A 21619-nucleotide genomic window follows, 5' to 3' on the forward strand; every position below is an offset into this window, starting at 1 on the left:
TAATTTGTGGTTCTCACAAATAGGAAGAAAACGGATGAGTCAATAATTTAAATTGGGGGGGAAATGAGAGCCCCCATGACGTGTACCGCCTGAGTTCAGACAGTACCCTCTCTCCCCCTGCTGGCGGCGCTGTTGGGCGGCTGCAGCCTGGATGCTCGCTCTGCCTCCAGCAGAGAGCAGTGCGCGGTGGTTGGATGTGAACGCCGCCGACCTGTCTCGACTTCCAGATCGAAGATGGCGGTCTCGGTGTTTCCCGGCGTGCGGCTCCTCTCCATCGGAGACGCGAATGGAGACATACAGCGACACTCAGAGCAGCAGCCGCTGCGGTTAGAAGTGAAAACCACACAAGACGCTGCCCTCATCAATCTCTCCAATGGTGAGTTGACCTTTTCCTGCCGCTGCTCCTCGGTGGGTCGGCCTCTCTTCTCCGGTGCTAATGCTATGCAGTGCTAACGCGTACACAGCTAATTTGGCCATACGTAGCGCTAGCCACCAAGAAGCTAATCCATCTTGAGACCACGTCGCCTCCCCCTGCTCGTCACGAGGGAGCCCGTAAAACTCCTCGTTTTCTCCGTGTCGGTTGGTAATCTTCTCGGGGCTTTGTTAACTTTAGGTCCCGGTTCCCACACAAGTTCACCGCGGTGGTAGACCTCGAGTGAAATATAGCGCCACACACACACATAACATAGCTTAGTCCGTGGGTACGCGTGCGCGGGGCAGTGCTGTGTAGTTTAATGCTAGTTAAACAATGCCACGAGCCTGGCTCCGGCAATGATGCGCAGCAGACCCGCTCGCATCTACCGTCTTTTGCCCTTGAGGCTTTAGTAGCGTGTTCAGCCATGTATGTACGCGGGGGGTGTTTTTAGCTATTGCGAGCCTACTCCGTTCTGCCCCTCGGGGACCCGTGTATCGGTACATCGCTGTTTGGCTTGTGAATTAGCCTGTGTGGGGTTTTTTGGAGCCGGGTGCAGAGGGCATCACTCCCGGGTCGCCACCGAGCTCCGGGCGGCCACAGCGCTGTGTTTACCCGGTAGTCCGCGTCCTCTTTACAGAGGCGAACGCGTAAACTTTTTATAGCTTTTGCGTTTCATTTGGCGTGAGCAGAACATGAGGGACGTTCTTGGTGGAGGAGCGAGACTGGGCCCTCATTACTTATGCATTCATCTTTGTTCTCATCGGAACAATAGATGCTTCCCCGCCGCCTGCTCCCCTCCCGTTGCGGACGCAGGATCGGAGCCGCTCCGCTCCTCCGCAGCTTTTGTTAGTCGGTGGGATGTCCTGCTGAAAAGAAGCGGCCGCGCCGCTGGCCTCCTCTGCTGTGATGCTCCACTGAAAGAAACACACTCACGTAGATTTAAGGGGATTCACAGCATTGAGCATCAAGTTTGAGTGTAAGTTGCTGAGCCCCCCCTCATACATCACCACCATAAAGAGATGAGGTGTGAATCCAGACCCTGGACATTTTAATTAACACGATTTTAAACTGGAGTCGAGTATAGGAAGTAGAAAATGGGAACACAGAATTACATACAGATGTGTGACGAATTAAAGAGGGGGGGGGACAACTTGAAGTGTATGAAGTTGCTTTCAGTTACTCAGAATAATCTACGGACATTATCCGGAAGGGCTTTCTCTGGAGTTTCACCCCAGTAAAAGTTAAAGAGAGGCCATGACAGCAGGAGATTCTCTGAAGGATTCACTGCAAGCACATGGGTGTGTTGATGACGTGTTTAACAGGAGAAAGTTGCACAACTGATTAAGAAAAAACAACAAGAAATATTTTAGAAAGAAAAGGTGGTGCTATACACGTGGAAGACGCACACAAATATGTCCAGAGAGTTTTTGGTGATACAACCTGACACTGTCAATGATTTGTAAACAGTGACTCGTGATCTGGCAGCAGAATTAATTGCCTGCTGCGCCACCCCTCATCTGAATGGTTGGAGATTTCTGTGTTTTTGAACCTCCTGCTCCTGATTTGTGCTGATCAACCTTGAAAAAACAGATCTGAATAAAATCATCAGATTTGGTACACCTTTGCCTGCTGTCTGAAGGTAACTTTTGGGGAATGACATGTGAAAGTGTGCTCGGACTTTACTAAACCACAAGGAGGACTCTGACAGCTCCAAGAGAAAAAGATTCTCTGGTCTGATGAGACAAAAACGGAATCTTTGAACTTGTCAGTGTCTTCTACATCTTCTACTTGTCATTAACACCCACTTGCTTGCGGTCAACCCCCTGGATAATCTCCTGCTGTGTTCTCACATGGGCTCACTGACACATTATCCAGAGTTTTTACTAGGGGGCTGACAGGAGGAACTCTTTAGAATGTCCGAAGGACATTTCTGAACACACATACAGCCCCTCATTGTCATTGTCCAGAGTTCAGTGCATGTCTAAAAATGGCTTAAAGGGGACATATCATGAAAATTCCACTTTGTTAGTGCTTCTACATGTTAATGTGGGTATCTGGCATGTCTACCAACCCCAAAACTCTGGGAAAAAAACACTTGCGCGTTTTGTTATGGTTCCTCTAAGTCAGAAACGTCATGCTTGAGTGACTGGAATGAGCTTCCTGTGTATTGTGTCGTCACAATACACTGGAAGTCTCCCTACATGGCCTTGGCCCACCCCCCACCTCACCCCCACCCCCCCACACTCGGTACGCCGGGTTTACACCGGACGCAGCGCCGTTCTCAAGCACGCAGCCGCCTGGCTGTTCACACGGGACGCGCATTTCTCCGCGCTGGTCAGCCCGCGATTCTGCTTTCTCCGTTTGTTGTTGTACCCGTTGAATGTCGGGGTTCGGGGGTAAATGATGGTCTTCATAGCCCCCCCTCCCCCCTCTCTTTCTCTCTCTGTCTATCTGCTTGTGTGCTTGTAGTGGATGGGCAGAGGGGGACATTTAATTATGTGATTGGGAAAATTAAAACTCCAGGACAACAGAAGGGGAATACAAAGTATGGGATGCATATTTGATAATTTATATCATATAAAATATGTAATTTATATCGTTTAAAATCATGGGGGGGAGGGGGGAGCTGGCTCACTAGCATTTAAAGGAACAGGCACTCAAAACAGGTCACTCTGTGGAGGGCTGTTTTAGACAGGGTAAAAAGGGTGCTGTTTTAAATGATCCTTGTGGTATTTTGACCAAAGTATGTTACAGACATTTCATTAAGACCATATCAACTTGTGGTAAAATGGGCATACAATGTCCCCTTTAAGAGTGATATTGGTTAAATTAGGTCCAAATACAAATACTCCATACAATGTTTGTAGCGCATTCTTGCAATAAAGACATTGTCGGGGAAATTCTAACAAAGGATAGATATGCAATATGCTTGATTAATGTGCCACTTATCAGATAGCATGAAGTCTAACATTATCATTTATTGGCATCAGTTGTGTTTAATCTGAATCTTTTGTTGAATTTGTTTATTTAATGTAAGTCAGTGCTTCCCACAGAATTGGAATCCTACAAAGAAAGTGGTAGTCTGGTAACCCCAGGACTCCTGCCACAGAAACCCCCGCTTCTCACACTCGCGCAGAAGTCTGCAGCTGTTAGCTCTGACAGATGTTGCATTATCAGCAGCCGGCTAGTATGTAGTCAGTCTGTTTCCAGGTCCAGGCTAATACTCTATATCCATGATGAGCAGAATAAATCAACAGTACTGTTGAGTCAGCAGGAGCAGCATTGAAGAGGAAACGGCATAGTGAGAAATACGCCAAGTCGATCCTGTTGTCGAACAGCTGCACTCATTTGATCAAGGCTCATTTCTCTCACTCAATCGCAGAAATAAAAGGGGGGAAATAAATGTCATTCTGTCTTTCCTGGTAAATGGCTTTCTCTAATTTCATTGAACGTAGGTTTGTTTATCAGAGTAGGATCTTCTATAAGGGAAACACCCAACATCGTCATTAAAGGGGAAGTACTCTGGTTTTTACACATACTATATGTCAGTTCACAGCCTGTGAAAACTGCCTCTGGATGGCTCCTCCATAGTTATGCCAACTGACTTGCCTCAACATGGGATGAGACTAGAAACCTAAAGCGAACAGTAAGGCTCCTTTATGATCTGGAGTTTGAAAGATTGGGTCATTTACTAGGTAGGAAGGCTGAAATGAAAATGAAATATAGGATCCAGCTCTTTTGCAGTTTGATGAATACGTAGACTGTCAGGGAGAAAGTCATGAATTATCTGGTGCTGCTTTGATAAAACAAACAGGCTATCTAAAAAATACTTCATGTTGAAGTCTTGTGATGTCTTAATAAACTTCTTAAACATCACTCCTATAATTCTTTTTACATCTTAATTGATATAGATTTTTTGTTATTTCAATCATCCTGCTTTATATGATTATTAAGGTAATGAGGACAAGAAAACACATCTTGAGTTGTTTCTTTTCCATCTCGTTTCTGGCTCAGATTTGATGATCTTGTGTAAGTGATTGAGAGGAGAATTGAGGACTTAGGTGCGTGACTGGCTTCTCTCCAGCAGACGCATACCTTTAAATCTGAGGTCCTGCTGTTAATCTGTTTATATGTGCTAAACATTTTTTAGCCTGCTTTATGACTCTGAACTGGTTTTTCCAGACTGCAGATGTTTGCATAGAACAGTATTATACATGCTGCTCTGTTAGCCTGGCTCATGTGTCTCTAAGTATTACTTCTTTGTGTTTTGTTGACAAAATTGCATTTTTTTGTGTTCAGAAACTCCTAATTATGTATTTACAAGAGAGGATGATTTCACTAAAAACATTTGAGTCCGTACTAGCTGTACTGCTGCTACTTCCCAAAGCCTATGCAGTTATCAGTGTATGACAATCTGATGAGCAGGTCAACAAGAATAGCACAATTAAGACAGTGTTTACATCCTCTTTAATGGGTGATGGCTGGCTTTCTCTGTCATTTAAACAAGACACCTGGTGTCTATATCAAAGAGTCTAGAGAAAGCACAATATGGAAATTGAAATAAAACTTGACTAACAAGATAATTGCAAAAGATAAAGTTGCACTAATTTAGTCTTCACTCCCCACTTCTCTCATAGCCAGACATAGAGCTAAGTAGCAATGGTTCCCCTGCAAATTAGTGTCAGGGGGGAGCTTGTTTTGTTTTTATTTTGTTTCATTTTTGCACGAATCTGTAAAGACAGATTGAAATACTGAATCCTGATTCACTGACCTCACAGAGGTGCAATGTTCGTAGTTAAGTAGTATTCCCTTCAGTTCTCAGTGACTTGCAACTTGGCAAATTTCACAGTTGTTGGATTAATAAAGGATTATTTTAGCATAATTTATCATTTTAATTTGATACCCAACCCTTATAATTGATGGGAAATGTCTCATAGAGCACACACGTTTGTACTTCTATCTTAGTGAGGGCACTCATTGGCATAATGTATTCCCTAACACTAACCATCCAAACTACATGTCTAACCCTAACCTAAACCAAATCCTACCCCAAAACCAAGTCGTAACCCTCAAACATCCCTTTGAAGAAGTGAGGACCAGCCAAAATGTCCTCACTTGACAAAAATGCCCTCGTTCTGTAGGGTCTATGCTTAAAATGGTTCTCACTAAGATATAAGTAAGGAACACAAACCCACAGACACCTGCTGAATGGTGACTTCACTGCACATGCCTGTTTGTTTGTGGGTGTAAGGAAGGGTCTCCTTCACTTCATACCAGCCTAAGTCAGCACATGCACGTAGAGAAAACCCTTCTGTTTATTCCTCTTTGAGAAAAATTTGGTAAAAACTACAGTGCCCATCTGGAAATCCCTGAACCTGATCAACATAGCTGGTTTTGCTCTTTAAATGTGGTTTGTCAACTGTTGTCAAAATTATAGAAGAATTTATGCCTGGTATCCCTGATTCTTTGTGAAGCCATAGACATCAATGCAAACATAAAGGTAAATCCAGGAACAGGGACAAGACAGATATCATCATCAGTGGGGATGGAAAAGTCTCACCTGATGTTTGCAGTTCATTTTTAAAATGACAGTGCAATAGATTTATATGGATTCTTAATTCTTTCAATTTTTAAACGTCAAATGAAAGCAAAATCCTGCAGTATGTGTGAGCAAGGGGACAGAAATAAAGAGGCTGATGCTGCATTGTGTTCAGCTCTCCCACACAGAGGGTTGTGATAAATGTTAAATGTGTGACTAGCAGCAAGAAAACAGTCTCTTTGCCCGTCATGCAAAATGAAATGCAGAAGCCAAAAATGTGTGAAATGAAGACATAAAAAAAAAGTAAAGTTTTAGCTACATACTGTGCATCACACAGTTGTAAATTTCAGTGGCTGTATGCAAGTATGTCTCCCGCTGTCCTAACTCTTTCTATCTTCATTTCATTCCAGGAGAGGAGGCGAGTGTGTTCAAGTGTTCCGTTTCCAGGGAGACCGAGTGCAGCCGCGTGGGGAAGCAGTCGTTCATCATCACGCTGGGCTGCAACAGCGTCCTGCTGCAGTTCTCCTCACCGGCAGGTATGCAGAAAATGTCCCAGCACAATAAGACTGTCACACCAAGTGACAACAATAAGTTAAATTTGCAACTACCAGCTAAGGAAGGCATTACTGTGTAACTAAACATGCATTGGAAAAATTAGAGCTTAATAACACGTCTTCAGTTAAGAATTCAAGTAACTAAATACATGTGTTCCTCCTCAGTGCTCACTCCAGCACTGTCTTGGCTTTGCTTTCTGTCTTTTAATAACCTCAGTGAGCCGGTGTGCCAAAGTTTGTTATGTAAGCATTGAGATTGTGTTTCCCCACACACTTAGTACACTCCGCATGGAGTGTGGAGCAGGTGTAATGTAAAAGTCCATCTCACCCTGACACACACACACACACCTTTTTCTCAATGAATAGCAAATGTCCAGTTAAAGGAACATGGGCGAGCCTATCAAGCTTGGGGTATGTCCAGATGTTGAAGTGGTGGGCATGGGGCTAAATGGTAAATGCACTGTATTTGTATACCAAAGCGCTCGACAGTACAAATCCCATTCACCCATCCAAACATTCATACAGTGGTTCTATACGCTGCGCTTTTCATATCACACACCGTTCGGTCACCAGGGCCTCAGTTTGGGGTTCACTATCTTGTCCAAGGATACTTCAGAAAGCAGACAGGACCTTCTGGTTAGTGGACAATCCTGTCTATGTAGTAAGAGCATCTGTCCTCTTTGTATTTGTTGTACAGTGAACCTAAAATAGGAAATCCTTTGCATTTCCCTGCTGCTGCCCTTATTGTCCACAATTGTACCAAACCTCTGGTTAATGTGTAAAAGTACTAAGAAAATGTCAAATATAGGGGTAGATGTGTAACAAGACACTGTTGATCCATTGTGCACACACTCAAATGCGTTTTAAGCCAGTAAGTGTGTTAACCTCACATTCATCGACTCATTTCTGATCCACTGTGTTTGAGCAGTTTCAAACAATGATGTGTAATGCTGCTACAACACGACCTGTAATTGTTCATGTTTGTGTTCTTCAGAATTTCAGTCTTTTTATAATCTCATGAAGAACTGTCGCGGGCATCTTAGTGAGCACTCAGTCTTCAGCGACAGAACAGAGGAGTCCTCTGCTGTACAGTACTTCCAGGTGAGAGGAATGCGCGCGTGCACACACATAGATGCACAGAAGAGACAACAATTGTGGAAGTATAGACAGTTCAGAATGTCATAACCATGACAATGCTTTAAATAAAAACGTTTGTTTCATAACAACTACCTTGCTGATGCTGTCTTTCACTATTTATAGTTTACTTTAGTATACTTTCTTAAGGAACATCCCTTTAAAATCTCATTTGTGGAATTTGATTAATTAATTTCTCTTTTAACAGTCAGAAATCAATTCCACAAAGCAAAACATTCGACTGAAATTAAATATATATTTTTTGGCACATGGCGTGCTCTGTAAATTCTGTGTTTGGAGTCAGTGAGAATCTTCACCTCCCGTTCACAGCTGAGCACCCTGAAGGGTTTTGGTCTGAGAAGACGTCACCTGCCTGTGCGTACCAGAAGGCATGTGGTGCTCCTCTGACTGAAGAGACAGAACATCATCATTCTGTCATTGGCTTTCTGTAATGGTGTCAGACAGCAGCTTGCAAGACAGCACAGAATGAGCCTCAGACTTTGAGCACAAACACATATTGGTGTTCTTACTAACGTGTCCTGAATGAGCTACCAAACTAACAGAGAAAGTGCCCTCACTAGCACCATTTTCCAGATCGCCGCTAATGAGCGAGTCAGCTGCAGCATATTAGAAAGTTTAAAGGTTCAGTAGAATTTAGTGACATCTAGTGGGGACGTTTCGCGCTGCAGCTGAATACCTATTACCTCACCCTTCCCTTCCAAACATGAAAGAGAACCTGTGGTAGCCTTCAGTTGTTATAAAAAACTCAAAAGGTGTTTAGATTGTCCAGTCTGGGCTACTGTAAAAAAACATGGCTGCGTCCGCAAAGAGGACCTGCACCTGATGTAAATATAAAGTATTTAAATATAAAGGGCCCATTCTATGGTACAACAGACAACAATTCATACAATTTAGACGCTTAAACACTAGTGAAAACATCAATAGGATTATTTAATATTCACTTTCTGGCAATAGATCACTTTCACCTAAATCTTAAACACTGAACCTTTAAAAGCTTACCTGTTGTTTGGTTCACATGCTAACTGGGTTGGTCCACATGTTTCAACACCACTGCTTAGAAAATACCTCCTGTTATGTCTAAGTTGCAGCTCCCAGTGTTTTATTTCGGCTATTAACGAGAATCATTAACTGAAAACTAAAAAAAAAACTGTTATCTCATTTGACTGATAAACAGGATGACTTGTGCAAAACACAAGCAAGTTTGTGAAAAGCAAACAACAACTTTGATTGGTATATTAATGTGATTTCTTGTCTTTCTGCAGTTTTATGGCTACCTCTCCCAGCAACAGAACATGATGCAGGACTACGTTCGGACAGGGACTTATCAACGGGCTATTCTCCAAAACCACAATGACTTCAAGGACAAAGTACTTCCTCTACACACATCTTACACATTTTTGTTCTTCAGGCTCAATATAGAAGTCAGTCAAATTATTTCCCACAAAATATTAACAATTATGATTTAATTGATTTCATGTGTATCTGTCCAGTTACTCTCAAACCCTGAAGCTTTGGGCAGTAATGTGTTCAAAGGGTTATATCTCCCACACAGATCTATCAGTATTGATGTAAACCTATAAAGCGGAGACTTTCACATTGAATGTGTTGAAGCAAACTAAGTGTGTTACTGACCAATGGTGTTACATTCAGTTATCTAAATGGGTGGAGTTTAATTTATACATGGGGCTTTTAAGGTTGTGCATCCCTATAAACAAACAGTAAAACATGGTGTAATCTGATCCTTAATTTTTAACTGTGTGCTTGGGTTGTTTAGTACAAAGTCCTACTGACTGGATGGCGAGCAGCTGATCCCACTGGTTTTATTTAACTGTCCATGCAAACAGTCAGTGTAATAACAACCAGTTTTTTAAACCGTATTTCATTATTTATTAATCAAAGAAATGTAACTTATTATTACAGTGACCTAAATTATTATGTTTTGTTCAAATGTGCTGAAAATGTTCAAAAAGTACTGATTCACAAACTGTAATTTCTTCAGGTTTTATATATTTAAAAATCATATTCATCATCCCAATTTACAATCGATACTTTCTGTGATGCTGGTTCAAATGAAAACTTAACTAAGTAAATCATGTGCTTTTAAAAACAATACAACCACTATGTACATCAGATGTCATGTGTTGATGATATATAGAGTAATACAAAACGTGTAGCCATTATGGAGGAGAGAAGGACAACTCTACCCAAACGCCTGAGAGTGAGGAGAGGTTTGTTAAAGGCTTGTAATTTCCCGACAGTGGTTGCTCACGGTTGCTAGGTATGTCCAGAGCACTAGCAGCTCATGCTGTTGCAGGATCAACCAGGATCAGTCCGGAATCTTACCACGGTATACTGTGAAACCGATCACCTTGCTGACAGTGACTTCACATTTCCTGTTCTATGTTTTCCAGGTGGTGCTGGATGTTGGTTGTGGCTCGGGGATCCTCTCTTTCTTTGCGGCTCAAGCTGGAGCCAGGAAGGTCTATGCTGTGGAGGCCAGCACCATGGCACAGCATGCCGAGGTATACGCACACGAACACACAGATGGATATTATTATCAGTGACCCAACTCAGATGTGATTTGAGCCACTTCATTATTACTATGGTTATTCAAAAAGAAGACCGCCATTAAAAGAAATATATCCTGCTGCAGTAAAGAAATGATGTGCCTTGCAGGTGCTGGTGAACAGTAACCGTTTAGGCGAGCGTGTGATCGTCATCCCGGGGAAGGTAGAGGAGGTGACGCTGCCAGAGCAGGTTGACATCATCATCTCAGAGCCAATGGGCTACATGTTGTTCAATGAGCGAATGCTGGAGAGCTACCTGCATGCCAAGAAGTTCCTCAAACCGAACGGTGAGAAGATTTGCAGCACAGCAGAATGGGACATGTCATTTTATTAGGAACACCCAGCTCAAACTAATGCAGTCTAATGCAACAGTCGAAAGATGTTAATTTAATGATAATCATAATTGCAATGCAGTACAACATTGTTCCTCAAACATAACCTTCATGAAGAAGTTTGTATTGCACATTTGTTGCTTTAGACAGTTTTCTCATGGTGTTCCTTACAAACTGAATGTATGTTAATCAGCAGAATTAAATATGCTGAAGACCATGGTACCCATGGTAAATGTCATCTGATAGATTAACACAATGATGTTCATGTTTCAAAATGATTTTGTCATTGTAGAAAATGCTGACCTCATTCATTGTTTTAGGTTGTTGACAGTACATTACGTTTCTTGATTCACTTCTGTGTATGTGTGTGTCTCAGGTAAAATGTTCCCCACCATCGGTGACGTCCACCTGGCTCCCTTCACAGACGAGCAGCTCTACATGGAGCAATTCACCAAGGCCAACTTCTGGTGAGGAGGGGGAGAGTCTTGCTAAACTGGGTCTTCCCACAACCTGACCTTTGAAAACCTTTTTAGCCTGGTCCTTCATTGTTATTGCACTGTTTTAAATCCCAGAAAATTTAGGATGCACTTAACCACAAAGGCAACAGAGGAACCATTTGTCAATAAAATGCAGCCAGCATGTTCAACACTACATTGTTTTTCAAGCAGCGTTAAACATGAACTGAAGTCCAGACATTTTCCTCAATTTTTCCGGCGGGGCTGTATGTGAGAAAGCAAATATCCGAGTCAGTTGCTTCTGACATATGCTGAAACTGTCAGTCCCCTAGTAAAATGTAAGGAAGGAGTCCTTGTGAGAATAAAGCAGGAAAGCTTTCAGAAAATTCACAGCGTGAAAGAGTGGGTGTGTTGAGGACATTTCTAACATACGGATGCGAATTAGGGAAAAAAGAATACAAATATCTCAGGATTAAAAAGAGAAGCCTTAAATGTAGAAAATGCGGACAAAGATGAGAGAGCTTATGGCAATAGGGCTGACTTTGGTGACAAAAAGACCGCAGCAGAATTTATACATTATGTCCTGCTTCATGCATGCTCTACCCAGCCGCCAACCCTCACCTGAATGAACTTGTTGGACCCGGACAATATCTTGCTGTGTTCTTCGTATGTGAAAGACAAACTCCGGAAAATGTCTGGACACGGATGTCCTGACATTTTCGTGTGCATAGGTGTGAATGCTCCTTTGCCTCTTCCCAGATGGCAGGACAGACATTAACTGTGGGAGGGGTCAGCTGCAACAATGTGTGGATGATACATATCCAGCAGGGAGGAGGGAACGAGGCACCCATGACTCAACCTCCCTGCTGTCTTCACTCGCCTGTTTAGTTGTTTTTGTTTGTAAACTTTGCAGTCCCCAAAAAGGGTATTAATGCGGTTAGCCAACGGTGCCCTTTAGAAGATGGTGAGATCAAGGGTGGATAGAATTGCCTCCTTCTACTCAAGTTTATGCTAGTCGTTCCAATTCTTTGCGCTCAACATATCTGCTGTATTTTTCCGCTGGCTGCCCACCTCCACTTTTTTAACTTGTCGAACACCGTGGGACTAGCCCATACACAAACATGGATCAGCTTGAGGCAAGAGACAACAGGTTAGTCTGGACAGACTTCTCTATGCTACCACATTAATGAAGGAGCATAGAAATTCTCAGATGGCGCTTGAGGGGAGATTAAAGAGACAGTTGGTAAAGATGAGACGATCTAAAGGAACTATTTAAAAAAACCCCGCTGCAACGGGTTTGTCAAGGCAAGGAAGCACACACAAGCCCCAAGCGGTGCTATTGGAGGAAACAAACCAGTGACAACACTGTTCAGTTTGTGTTTCTTCTTTGCCTTTTCCTGGCAGTGGTGCTGTATAAGTCTTGCGATGACACTGGGGAGGACTGCACTGAGTACTAGTGGCTCATGTGCGAGTATAAAAGGGAAACTGTCAGAGCAGTCTGTCAAGCATTAGCGTAGTTTAAGAGCCCAGTCACACATACGTGAATGTATCAAGGGAGAATCTTCACCTCCCGTTCACTTCCAATCTGTGCAAGCGAGGAGTCAAATATAACATTTGCTTCTTTTGGCAAAGCAAATTGCAGCGGGGCTTCGAATAGAGTTGAACTTTGGTAAACCCACGATATTCGCTTCACATTCGCTAATGTGTGACTGGCCCTAAAGCTTCACAACTCTGATAATGAACTTGATTGGTTCAAAGTGTTTTATCTGCAACAAAAACATCTTTCTGAGATTGTGCCAAAAAATATGGCTTTAGTTATAATTCTCTTAATTTTTATAGATGTTGACTGAAGAACACTTACAAAAACCTAAATCTGATTCGGTCCTCAGGTACCAGCCCTCGTTTCATGGCGTAGACCTCTCTGCCCTGCGGGGGGCAGCTGTGGATGAGTACTTCCGCCAGCCAATAGTGGTAAGTTATCCATCACACATACACACACAGGTTTACATTGGATGATTAATTAAATGACTGGGCATGGCAAAGAGGCGCGGGGTTCTCACTTGAGGACTTTATCTTCACTCAGTGAAGTTTACTTTTGAGAGTCTGACCCAAGGGCCATCTCTTACAATGGCATCCTGGTTCATGAAACCATCCTGAGTCTAACAGTAGATCCATGGATTCTTTACTTTGCCTGATGATACTTTTGCAAATGTGTGCAGGTGTTCTTTGGTTGAGAAACAGTCTTGCATGTGAGTTGAATTAGACTTGATGTTTTGCTGTAGTCTTGTAGGATGAGCTGAGATTTCCCTCCTCAGGACACATTCGATATCCGTATTCTGATGGCCAAATCGGTCAAATACACAGTGAACTTCCTGGAGGCCAAAGAAGATGATCTTTACAGGTGTGTGTCTGTCGGTGTATGGTTGCTTGTTTTTCATATAAATAATTATATTAAATGTATGTCATACTCAAGTGTAAATAACATGTCTCCTTCCAAACCTTTTCCTTTGGATCACAGGATAGAGATTCCCTTTAAGTTCCACATGATGCACTCTGGCCTGGTACACGGTTTAGCTTTCTGGTTTGATGTGGCATTCGTGGGATCTATGTAAGTCACTCATAGACATGTGGACATTTGAAATGCGTTGAATCTTAAGAAATACATTTTATTAGTCCCACACAGTTGACTTACTCTCACAGCACAACCCCTCTTTACACCCCTCCTGTAGGGTGACAGTATGGCTGTCCACAGCACCCACAGAGCCTCTCACCCACTGGTACCAGGTGCGCTGTCTGCTGCAGTCTCCCCTCTTCACCAAGGCTGGGGATACACTATCTGGAACTGCAACGCTGTTGGCCAACAAGAGGTATGATAGCCGTTTGTACTTGAAAATAACTGAGTTCTCTCTGGCATTGTCGTCCACCTATTTCAATTTAGAAAATATTATTTAACAATAATTAGCAAAATAAATATAGGCCCTGAAATCGAAGGCAAAGAATAGTGGTTCTGTTTTTTAAATGAAATTGAGAAAAACTTAACTTAAAATTGAAAGGGTCCAACAAATGGGAAGTGCTTAACTATCTACATTAGAGAGAAAAGGAATAGAAAAGAGGAAATAGAAATGACGGGAAATTGAACTATTTCAATTGTGCAAAAAAGAGAAACAAACAAAGCCTTTATGTTGCATAAAAAGTGAACTCCTTGCCAGCCGCAGTTACAGCTATTGTATGGATACATATAAGAGCAGCAGCACAGACCATGACACTTCCCCACTTTAAAACGTTGCAGAGAGGTTAAATGACGTTCAAAGTTTTGAACATGATTTTGATAATTTCACAAATCTTTGAAATCAGTCAGTCTACCATTCAGCTATAATGTTAATAAAAACTAAAACTATGTATGTAGACACAATCACTGTAGCTTTACTCTTAACCAACTTCTCTTAATCAGAGTCTCTGCTGATTGCCGGGCAACCTCTGTGACAACAAGACTCCTTGATGTTACTGTAGCTGGTCAAAAAATAGTCACGCTCCTACCCCTCTGTAAAACCCCTGTTATTTTTACATTTGGGTATTGTACGGATTAAACAGAGATATGGCATGTTGATCAGTGAACTTAAGAGGCTTGCTTGTAGATGGATTTAGTTACTGTTGGACAGCGCCAGACGAGTTGTAATCCTTTTTCCCAGTATTTGTGCAAAGCTAAGCTAGCAGGCTGCAGACTTTAGCTTCATGTTTAGGATACAGACACAAGTAGGTTTTACGTTGTCATGTAACTAAGCAAGAAAGCAAAAAAGCACATTTCCCAAAATGTCAAAGTAGTCATTAAAGGCCCATTACTCCCCAGTAAATATCTGAGCTCTCATGTGCATTTGTTGTAATTAATTAAATGATACATAGCTGGTCTCCTTCCCAACAGACAAAGCTACGACATCAGTATTGTTGCCCAGGTAGACCAGACAGGATCAAAGTCCAGCAACCTCCTGGACTTGAAGAACCCCTTTTTCAGGTGAGTTGCTCTCCTGACCCCAGCAAACACACCTGTATGTAGATGGCGCTATACAGGGGCTGAGATGGGGAACACGGTATGCGTCTCTAATTTCCAACATGTGTGTGTATGTAAATGCAGGTACACAGGCACCACCCCCAACCCTCCTCCTGGCTCACACTACACTTCCCCATCTGAAAATATGTGGAACACAGGTGGAGCCTACAGCATGAATCAGGGGATGGCTGTATCAGGTGAACAGACACATGAACACTGGTAGATGAAACATATCCTCCAGGTTCAGGTTTCCTGAATGTCACCGAAAATTTAAGAGACAGGAAGAGGCAGTCTGAATATGGGGTAATGCTGAGTGTTGGTTAGTCATTTTCTATGCGAGTGTAACGATGCATTGATGCAAGGTGTGTTCATAGCGCGTCATTTTTAGGCCTGCATTTCAATTATATCCTAAGTTGTCTGGAAGTGCTTATCACATGGCATCAAGGAATACTGGTGTGACAGGGCTCCAGACTAACATTTTACATTGGTCGCACTGGTGCGCCTAACTTTTTCATTTAGGTGCACCAGCAAATAATTTAGGTGAACCTAAAACTTTCACTGCATCTTTTGGCACCGCAATAACTCACCTATTTGACCTTTTGTTGACAGTCCACATATACTTTGGTGATTTCTGGACAGGGGCATGGTATCAGCAATCACTCTTCACACACAAACAGACAATCACATGCTGCGTGTTGTGTGTGGCAGTTGAACAGCTCGCGCACTAAATGTCTTTCTCAATGTGTTTAAATACGGGTCTCAAACAAACACAAAGTACTGTTCAGGTCCTAATATCTTCTGATTAGTGTTGGTGTTTATTGTTGAAGTGTAAAGTGAGCGCAGGAGTGTGGAGGTAACACACCCAGAAAGGAGACTAATGGTTCTGCTCTGATCCTGAAACAGCGGCGGGATTCATTTTGTGTCTGTTGTCGAACCCCTGTATTAAATTTTGTCGCCACTGTTGGACAATATCTAGCCTGATTCACCGCCTCTCCTCTCACATCTCTGCTCCACTGTCTGTTTCCCCCTGCTTGAGGGAGTGTGGGCGGGGCCTGTGTGTGTGAGTGTAAACTCCGCAGAGGAGAGATGAGAGAAGCGATATGACTCGCTGAAATGCACATAGACACACCAGCTAAATATTTGACGAACCGGTGCGACCAAGTAATTTGTTGTCACACAGATTTTTGGTACTCTGGAGCCTTATATCATAAACAGTTGCTATGAGCATTGGTGATCTGAGCCAGCGATACATTCACTGTCTTCTTTGTGTCCACAAGGAAAGGGCTTCATTGAATGTGATGGTATTTTTATATACAGCTACACAAACCCACTTCACCGTTTTTGTCCCCTTACAAATCAAATATTTCCTGTTGTTCCACCACTACTTTAACATTTAAAAAGCACATGCAAGACGTTGCACAGTGCCATCTGTAGTTTTATGCTCCATTTCATGCATAAACACAACAAAATGAAATCTACTTACTGTGTGTTGTTTATCTGATTCCTGACAGTTTTGTGTCGACAGTTTTGTGTCACCCAAAACTGATCTGGGAACATTATTTTCACTGTTTTCTTCCCTCTATGTCTTATATGTAACAAATGTGTGCCTCAGAAAGCAGAATCAAACATAACCCCACTGAAAGAAAATACATTTGAATGAAAACTGACATGTTATCTGTAATTATGTCAGTCACAAGCCACAAAGCCTAATGCTAACCTTTGGAGTGAAATGAACATGTTTGTGTTCATAGTGTCTCTTCTGCCTCACATCTGTTATAAGGAAACAAAAAGGCAGAAAAACGGCCTCATATTTTTTACGTCTGTGGGGTAAATGTTTATTGCTTTGTTTTCTGTCTTGCTTCCTCCAGGGATGCCTGCAGCTTATGACCTCAGTACAGTCATTGGCGGCGGCCCGGCAGTGTCTCACAACAACCTCATCCCCTTAGGTATGAACCACACACCTCCGGACTTCTACACACCTCATGAAACGTAATGTCAGGAATATCAATAGGGGAGCGACTGAACAAGTCTGCAGTGAGGCAGGAAGTGCCAGATGCGCATAAAAGTAGAAACTTGACAAGACTTTGATTGCTTGGCTGCTAAATCCCACTTCACAAAGCTGAAATAATGAAATGTGTAAGTTTATTACTGAAAGAGACAGCTGTCACATAACATGTGAACTCATGATCAGTGATAAGCTGATATTAGTTCAGCCTCAGTAAAGAGCCAGATATGTTTGACCTTTTGAAACCAGGGAGAGACAGTCGATCAGCCTAAACCTCATGTTTAAATGTAATGTTATGAATGAAATTATTTTACATTTGTGTAACTGTTCATAATTATATAATAATATGTTACGGTATATTGTCAGTCCATTTTTTCTGCTTTTATGTCTTTTTCTTTAACTGATAACTCCGTTCAAAGGGGAAATAGGTGTGTTTTGCCTGCACTGACGCTTAGTCGAGTTGTCTGCCTTTTCAAAAAACAACTCCATATCAGGCCTTTTTCCTATCAGGTGACATCTGAGATATCTTACTAACCTGAACACATGTATAACAATAACTTCTCTGATTAACGAGGTATCTGATGTCAAATGGTAGTGATGATGATGATGATGATGCCTATGAATTGTCCTTCAGTGTTTTCAGTAATCCGTCCTGCCACCCTTCTTAAAGACCCGTTAACACCTATAATGAGCGACCTGTTGGCCTTCTTCATCGGTGCGAGTGCTTTCATGCAAACTAGGCACACTGGCTTGTGTGACACACAACTTGTGCCCATGTGTTGTGTACACCCCCACTTTGGCCAAATTAAAATGTCTCCTTACCTGTACACAGCCCTGATCTATATCCTCCCAAACAAAGTCAAGAAAAAAGCATTCCACAGTTAAAAGGCAGCAACCCCCCCCCACCCCCGTTTTGTTTTTTTAAGATGAATTTATTTACATTTACTGTTGACATGTTTTGACATATAAAGCCGTTCTTCGAGTATTTGTAAAGACAGTCAGAAGATAATGTTTAAAAGTGTACACTTGGTAAGAGGTCTTCTACGTAACATGTATGTATTCACTTTATACAGGCACTGCTGACGCTGCATCGTACTTTTCATTTAGCTCTGTCATTTCAACACTTGATCTTTATTCAGTCCGTAACACTAAATCTTGACTTTTCAACTTTTAATTTCAGCTGAAAATTTCCAGCAGCTTTCACATGTACACTACCCAAAAATGTGACAGTCAGTAACTGGACTGCCACTGTGAGTAACTTGAGTTGATGTAACAGGTTTCATGGCATCTATGTAGTATTTTGTAGTTGAGCAGAAAACGTGCTAAAATCTGTGTCATGTAACTGTGCTCTCTTCTCTGATTGGTCACAGTGAACACCGGGATTGTAAACCACACCCACTCCAGGATGGGCTCCATCATGAGCACAGGGATTGTGCAGGGTACGTCCAGCTTAACAGAAACGAACAATGAAATCAGTATGTGCATCTTTATAAACACACAATGTACAATGCAGTTGTCTTCAGCATCCGTGTTGAATGCCGATCTGTTCTCTTCCGCCCAGGAGCAACAACCGGACAGTCGGGCCCAAGCAGCAGTGGTTCTTACTATCCCGTCACCAACCAGTTCACAATGGGCGGCGCTGCCATCTCCATGGCCTCACCTATGGTCATCCCCAGCAACACCATGCATTACGGCAGTTAAGACAAGGACTCCGCAAAGACCTCTTCAGCCTCCCCACCCCCCCCGCATGACAAGAGATCCCCAACCCTCCCAGTGGAGCTCCTGTCTACGCCCCCGCCCCCACCCTTCAACCCTGACTGATCCTCCATTCGCAGCCAAAACCAATATACCAAAACCAGTGCCGCGCTGGCACTCCCTCCCCTTGTTCGTCAACCACATTCTACTCCGTTCAGTCCATCACGATATGAACTATATAAACGGTCAAACACTCGTATCCGTCCAGACTCTTGTCTTGCTAACCCCCGAAACCTCCTTTACCCTTTCTCCTCCTGGGACTGCAACACATGCACAGCTGAGATGCACAGCCGTTATCACTTATCCCCCTCCTGGGTTTTCACCCTCCTTACTGTCTCAATCCCTCCACTCCCCTTATCTTTTTTTTTAAATGTCAAGATGATCCCAGTGTTCCCCCCCCAATATACCTGTTGCCAGATACCAGCATCAGTCCTTTCCCACAATTCTCCTCACCTCTGTACCACATCTTCGCTGAAGTGTTGCGTTAGTGTAGTAGGACACTATTATCATCAACACTCTGCTCTGAGCTGCCATCTTGGCTTTTCATATCGGATACAAATACATGTCCTTAGCCTTTGTGCACAAGAGACTCATGCCAGACAAGTGGCAGTTCACACAAATCACGTTTCCCTTGTTTTCTCAGTGTCGATAATTCATTTTGTCGGCAGAGGCTGATATATCAGAAAACTGCAGCTTATCTACATACCTTGGCACCCTAAGGAGGATGCAGAAAATGTGCTTTTTCCTGTTACTCAGACAAACTAACCATCCACGTTCTTCTCATAACCCTGTGTGTTTGTACTTGACAGTAATTATGTTGCTTTCCACTGAGGTTCACATATATATCATGTTTTGGGAGAACGCTGGTCACCTTCCATGCCTAGTGATGAGAGATGAGCATCACATTTATCTGTGTCTGAAGTAGAAAGTCAATGAGATGAAACAGGCTGTAAAACTTCTCTTATCGCTATGAATGACACCCGCTGACATTGTTAATATACAAATATAATTAGTGCAGCTTTAAGTATACTGTAATGTGGTTACCCTAAAGTTTTTAAGTTTATATCTTTAAAATGTGAACCTTTAAAAAATATAATAATGCAGCTGTTTTCAGGCCAGTTGTGTTGTTCTTAGCCAACAATCAGCTGGGTCCAGGGTCCGCAACGCAAGAGTCCTGTCCTCATACATCCTGTGGGGTTGCCAGGTTTGAAAAAGCATTTCAAAGTGAACAAAAAGCCAGGTGACACTTTTTCTTCTTACTACTAATTAAAAAAGGGACTTTCTCGAAGTTGTAATTTGTCTGATCTGACAGAGCGAGGCTGTACTGGACACACTCAAATTATGAAAATGTGTCTTTAAGCCCCCTGACTGGTGTGTCTTAGTCTCACACAATGAACTGTACAACACTGTCAGTGTCTTCTTTAAAATTATTCTTGGTGTCGCCCTTAGTTTTACACAAAGCGACAGTAGTAGTTTGGTGTAGTGAAAAATTAGACTGCGTGGAAGATGACCAATAGGAAAAGTCTCCCAAAAACTTGCCTTTCCTTATGCTAGAACACTGTAGTCCAGGAAACCTGAAACAAGCCTCCTGCCGCTCCCATCCCCCGCCCTCCTAGCACATGATCTTTTTCCTTTGGCCAAGAGGACACTGCAGCAGCTCCTCCCCAGCCAGTCGTTTGTCGAACCAGGTTACTCCAGCAGTTCGACGTGGGACATTTGGAGAACGACCCTGTAAGGACCATTAACCCAGGCGGCAGCCAACTGGCTGCTGGAGTGAGAGAAGCTGTGCTGGATTTGGCAGCGTCCTAGTTTACATCCTTGTTTCCTTCCCCTCTGCTTCCTCCTTTGAGACTGTGAGACTGTCAAAAAGAGACTTCATTGCTGAGGCATGGGACACAGGGCCTGTCCATCATCTCCCTCCTTATCGGTTCAATATGTATGACCGCCAGCATATCATGACCCCAAGACACCCTCGTCCCCTTTTATTAGTCAAGGAGAGAAAGACTGACACATGTATGCATTGCTTCCAGTGTCTACTACTGGACTTTGTTCATTTGGAATTATGAGTTGGCAAGTTTTAAGAGAGCTGAGAAAAAATAATGTCTCTTTGTAGAATTAATCTTTTTTGTTGTCTTTTTTTTGTTTATTTTTTCTGTCACAAAAAACAACAATTAAAAAAAAAGAGCAAATTAAATGTGGTGGAGATAATCCAAGCCCCATTCTGGAATCGGGTGTTGTACTACTTTTTTTTGTTCCCTCTAGTTTGTGAAAGCCTAGACACGCCGGATGTTTACCATGTGGTAGCCTATAGCTATTGTGTCCCTTTTGTCATTCTGTAGCCAATAGTGGCATCCACTTTTATCATGGAGAAGTGTATAAGGACGACGTGTGTCATGATCTGTTATTTCTGTGTTGACGAAGCAGTAATAACACTTTTCTCACTGTCTGACAAACGACTCTTCTGCTCCACATACAGACAGTAACGTCTGCAATGAACACTGTGGCCAGCAGGTTCTCTGTCTATAACACAGGTTTCTGAGGCCGCTGCAGTTGATCGGTCGTAATTTACTATACGAGTTTCTGTGTGCACTGAGCCGCCCTACCTCTTAGAATAATACCCTACTAATATACAAGTAGAAATGTTAAGACTAGTTGGACTGGGATTGAGACTAGTTCTAGCTTTAGAACCACTGGCACCAACTGTATAGTACAAATTGTTGAGCTTACTTTTCAGTCTCGTGAGATTATATTTAGCTCAGGCCTTATACTAACATCCGTCCTGAATGAGCCAATCACA

General features: G+C 42.6%; 1 protein-coding gene across 4 annotated transcripts; it reads left to right on the plus strand.

Annotated features, from left to right (window-relative positions):
- Nucleotides 1-158: 158 nt before the first annotated feature.
- carm1 (coactivator-associated arginine methyltransferase 1) lies at nt 159-21049 on the plus strand. 4 transcript variants are annotated; one of them, XR_004698532.1, is made up of 17 exons: nt 161-376; nt 6365-6490; nt 7503-7609; nt 8926-9030; nt 10075-10185; nt 10340-10517; nt 10939-11029; nt 12907-12988; nt 13333-13418; nt 13536-13625; nt 13747-13884; nt 14937-15026; nt 15147-15259; nt 16931-17008; nt 18248-18317; nt 18438-18506; nt 18629-18702. XR_004698532.1 is itself a non-coding variant. In XM_035179837.2 (16 exons), the coding sequence occupies exons 1-16, from the start codon at nt 235-237 to the stop codon at nt 18766-18768; spliced, it is 1782 nt and encodes a 593-aa protein (XP_035035728.1). In that variant the 5' UTR covers nt 159-234; the 3' UTR covers nt 18769-21049. The 4 variants fall into 4 exon arrangements, 2 of the variants coding, with proteins under 2 accessions (XP_035035728.1, XP_035035729.1); XR_004698533.1 differs by having other exon boundaries at nt 18438-18542; nt 18629-18666; XM_035179837.2 differs by lacking the exon at nt 18248-18317 and having other exon boundaries at nt 159-376; nt 18438-18542; nt 18629-21049.
- The last annotated feature ends 570 nt before the right edge of the window (nt 21050-21619 follow it).

The sequence above is a fragment of the Hippoglossus stenolepis genome, chromosome 16 (genome assembly GCF_022539355.2).
Source record: "Hippoglossus stenolepis isolate QCI-W04-F060 chromosome 16, HSTE1.2, whole genome shotgun sequence".
NCBI lineage: Eukaryota > Metazoa > Chordata > Actinopteri > Pleuronectiformes > Pleuronectidae > Hippoglossus > Hippoglossus stenolepis.

Coding starts and splice junctions, on each gene's coding strand:
- carm1 (XM_035179837.2), top strand. CDS start 235: ATGGCGGTCTCGGTGTTTCCCGGCGTGCGGCTCCTCTCCATCGGAGAC. Junction 7,610..8,925: donor CTGCTGTACAGTACTTCCAG/GTGAGAGGAATG, acceptor GTCTTTCTGCAG/TTTTATGGCTACCTCTCCCA. Junction 17,009..18,437: donor CAACAACCTCATCCCCTTAG/GTATGAACCACA, acceptor GATTGGTCACAG/TGAACACCGGGATTGTAAAC.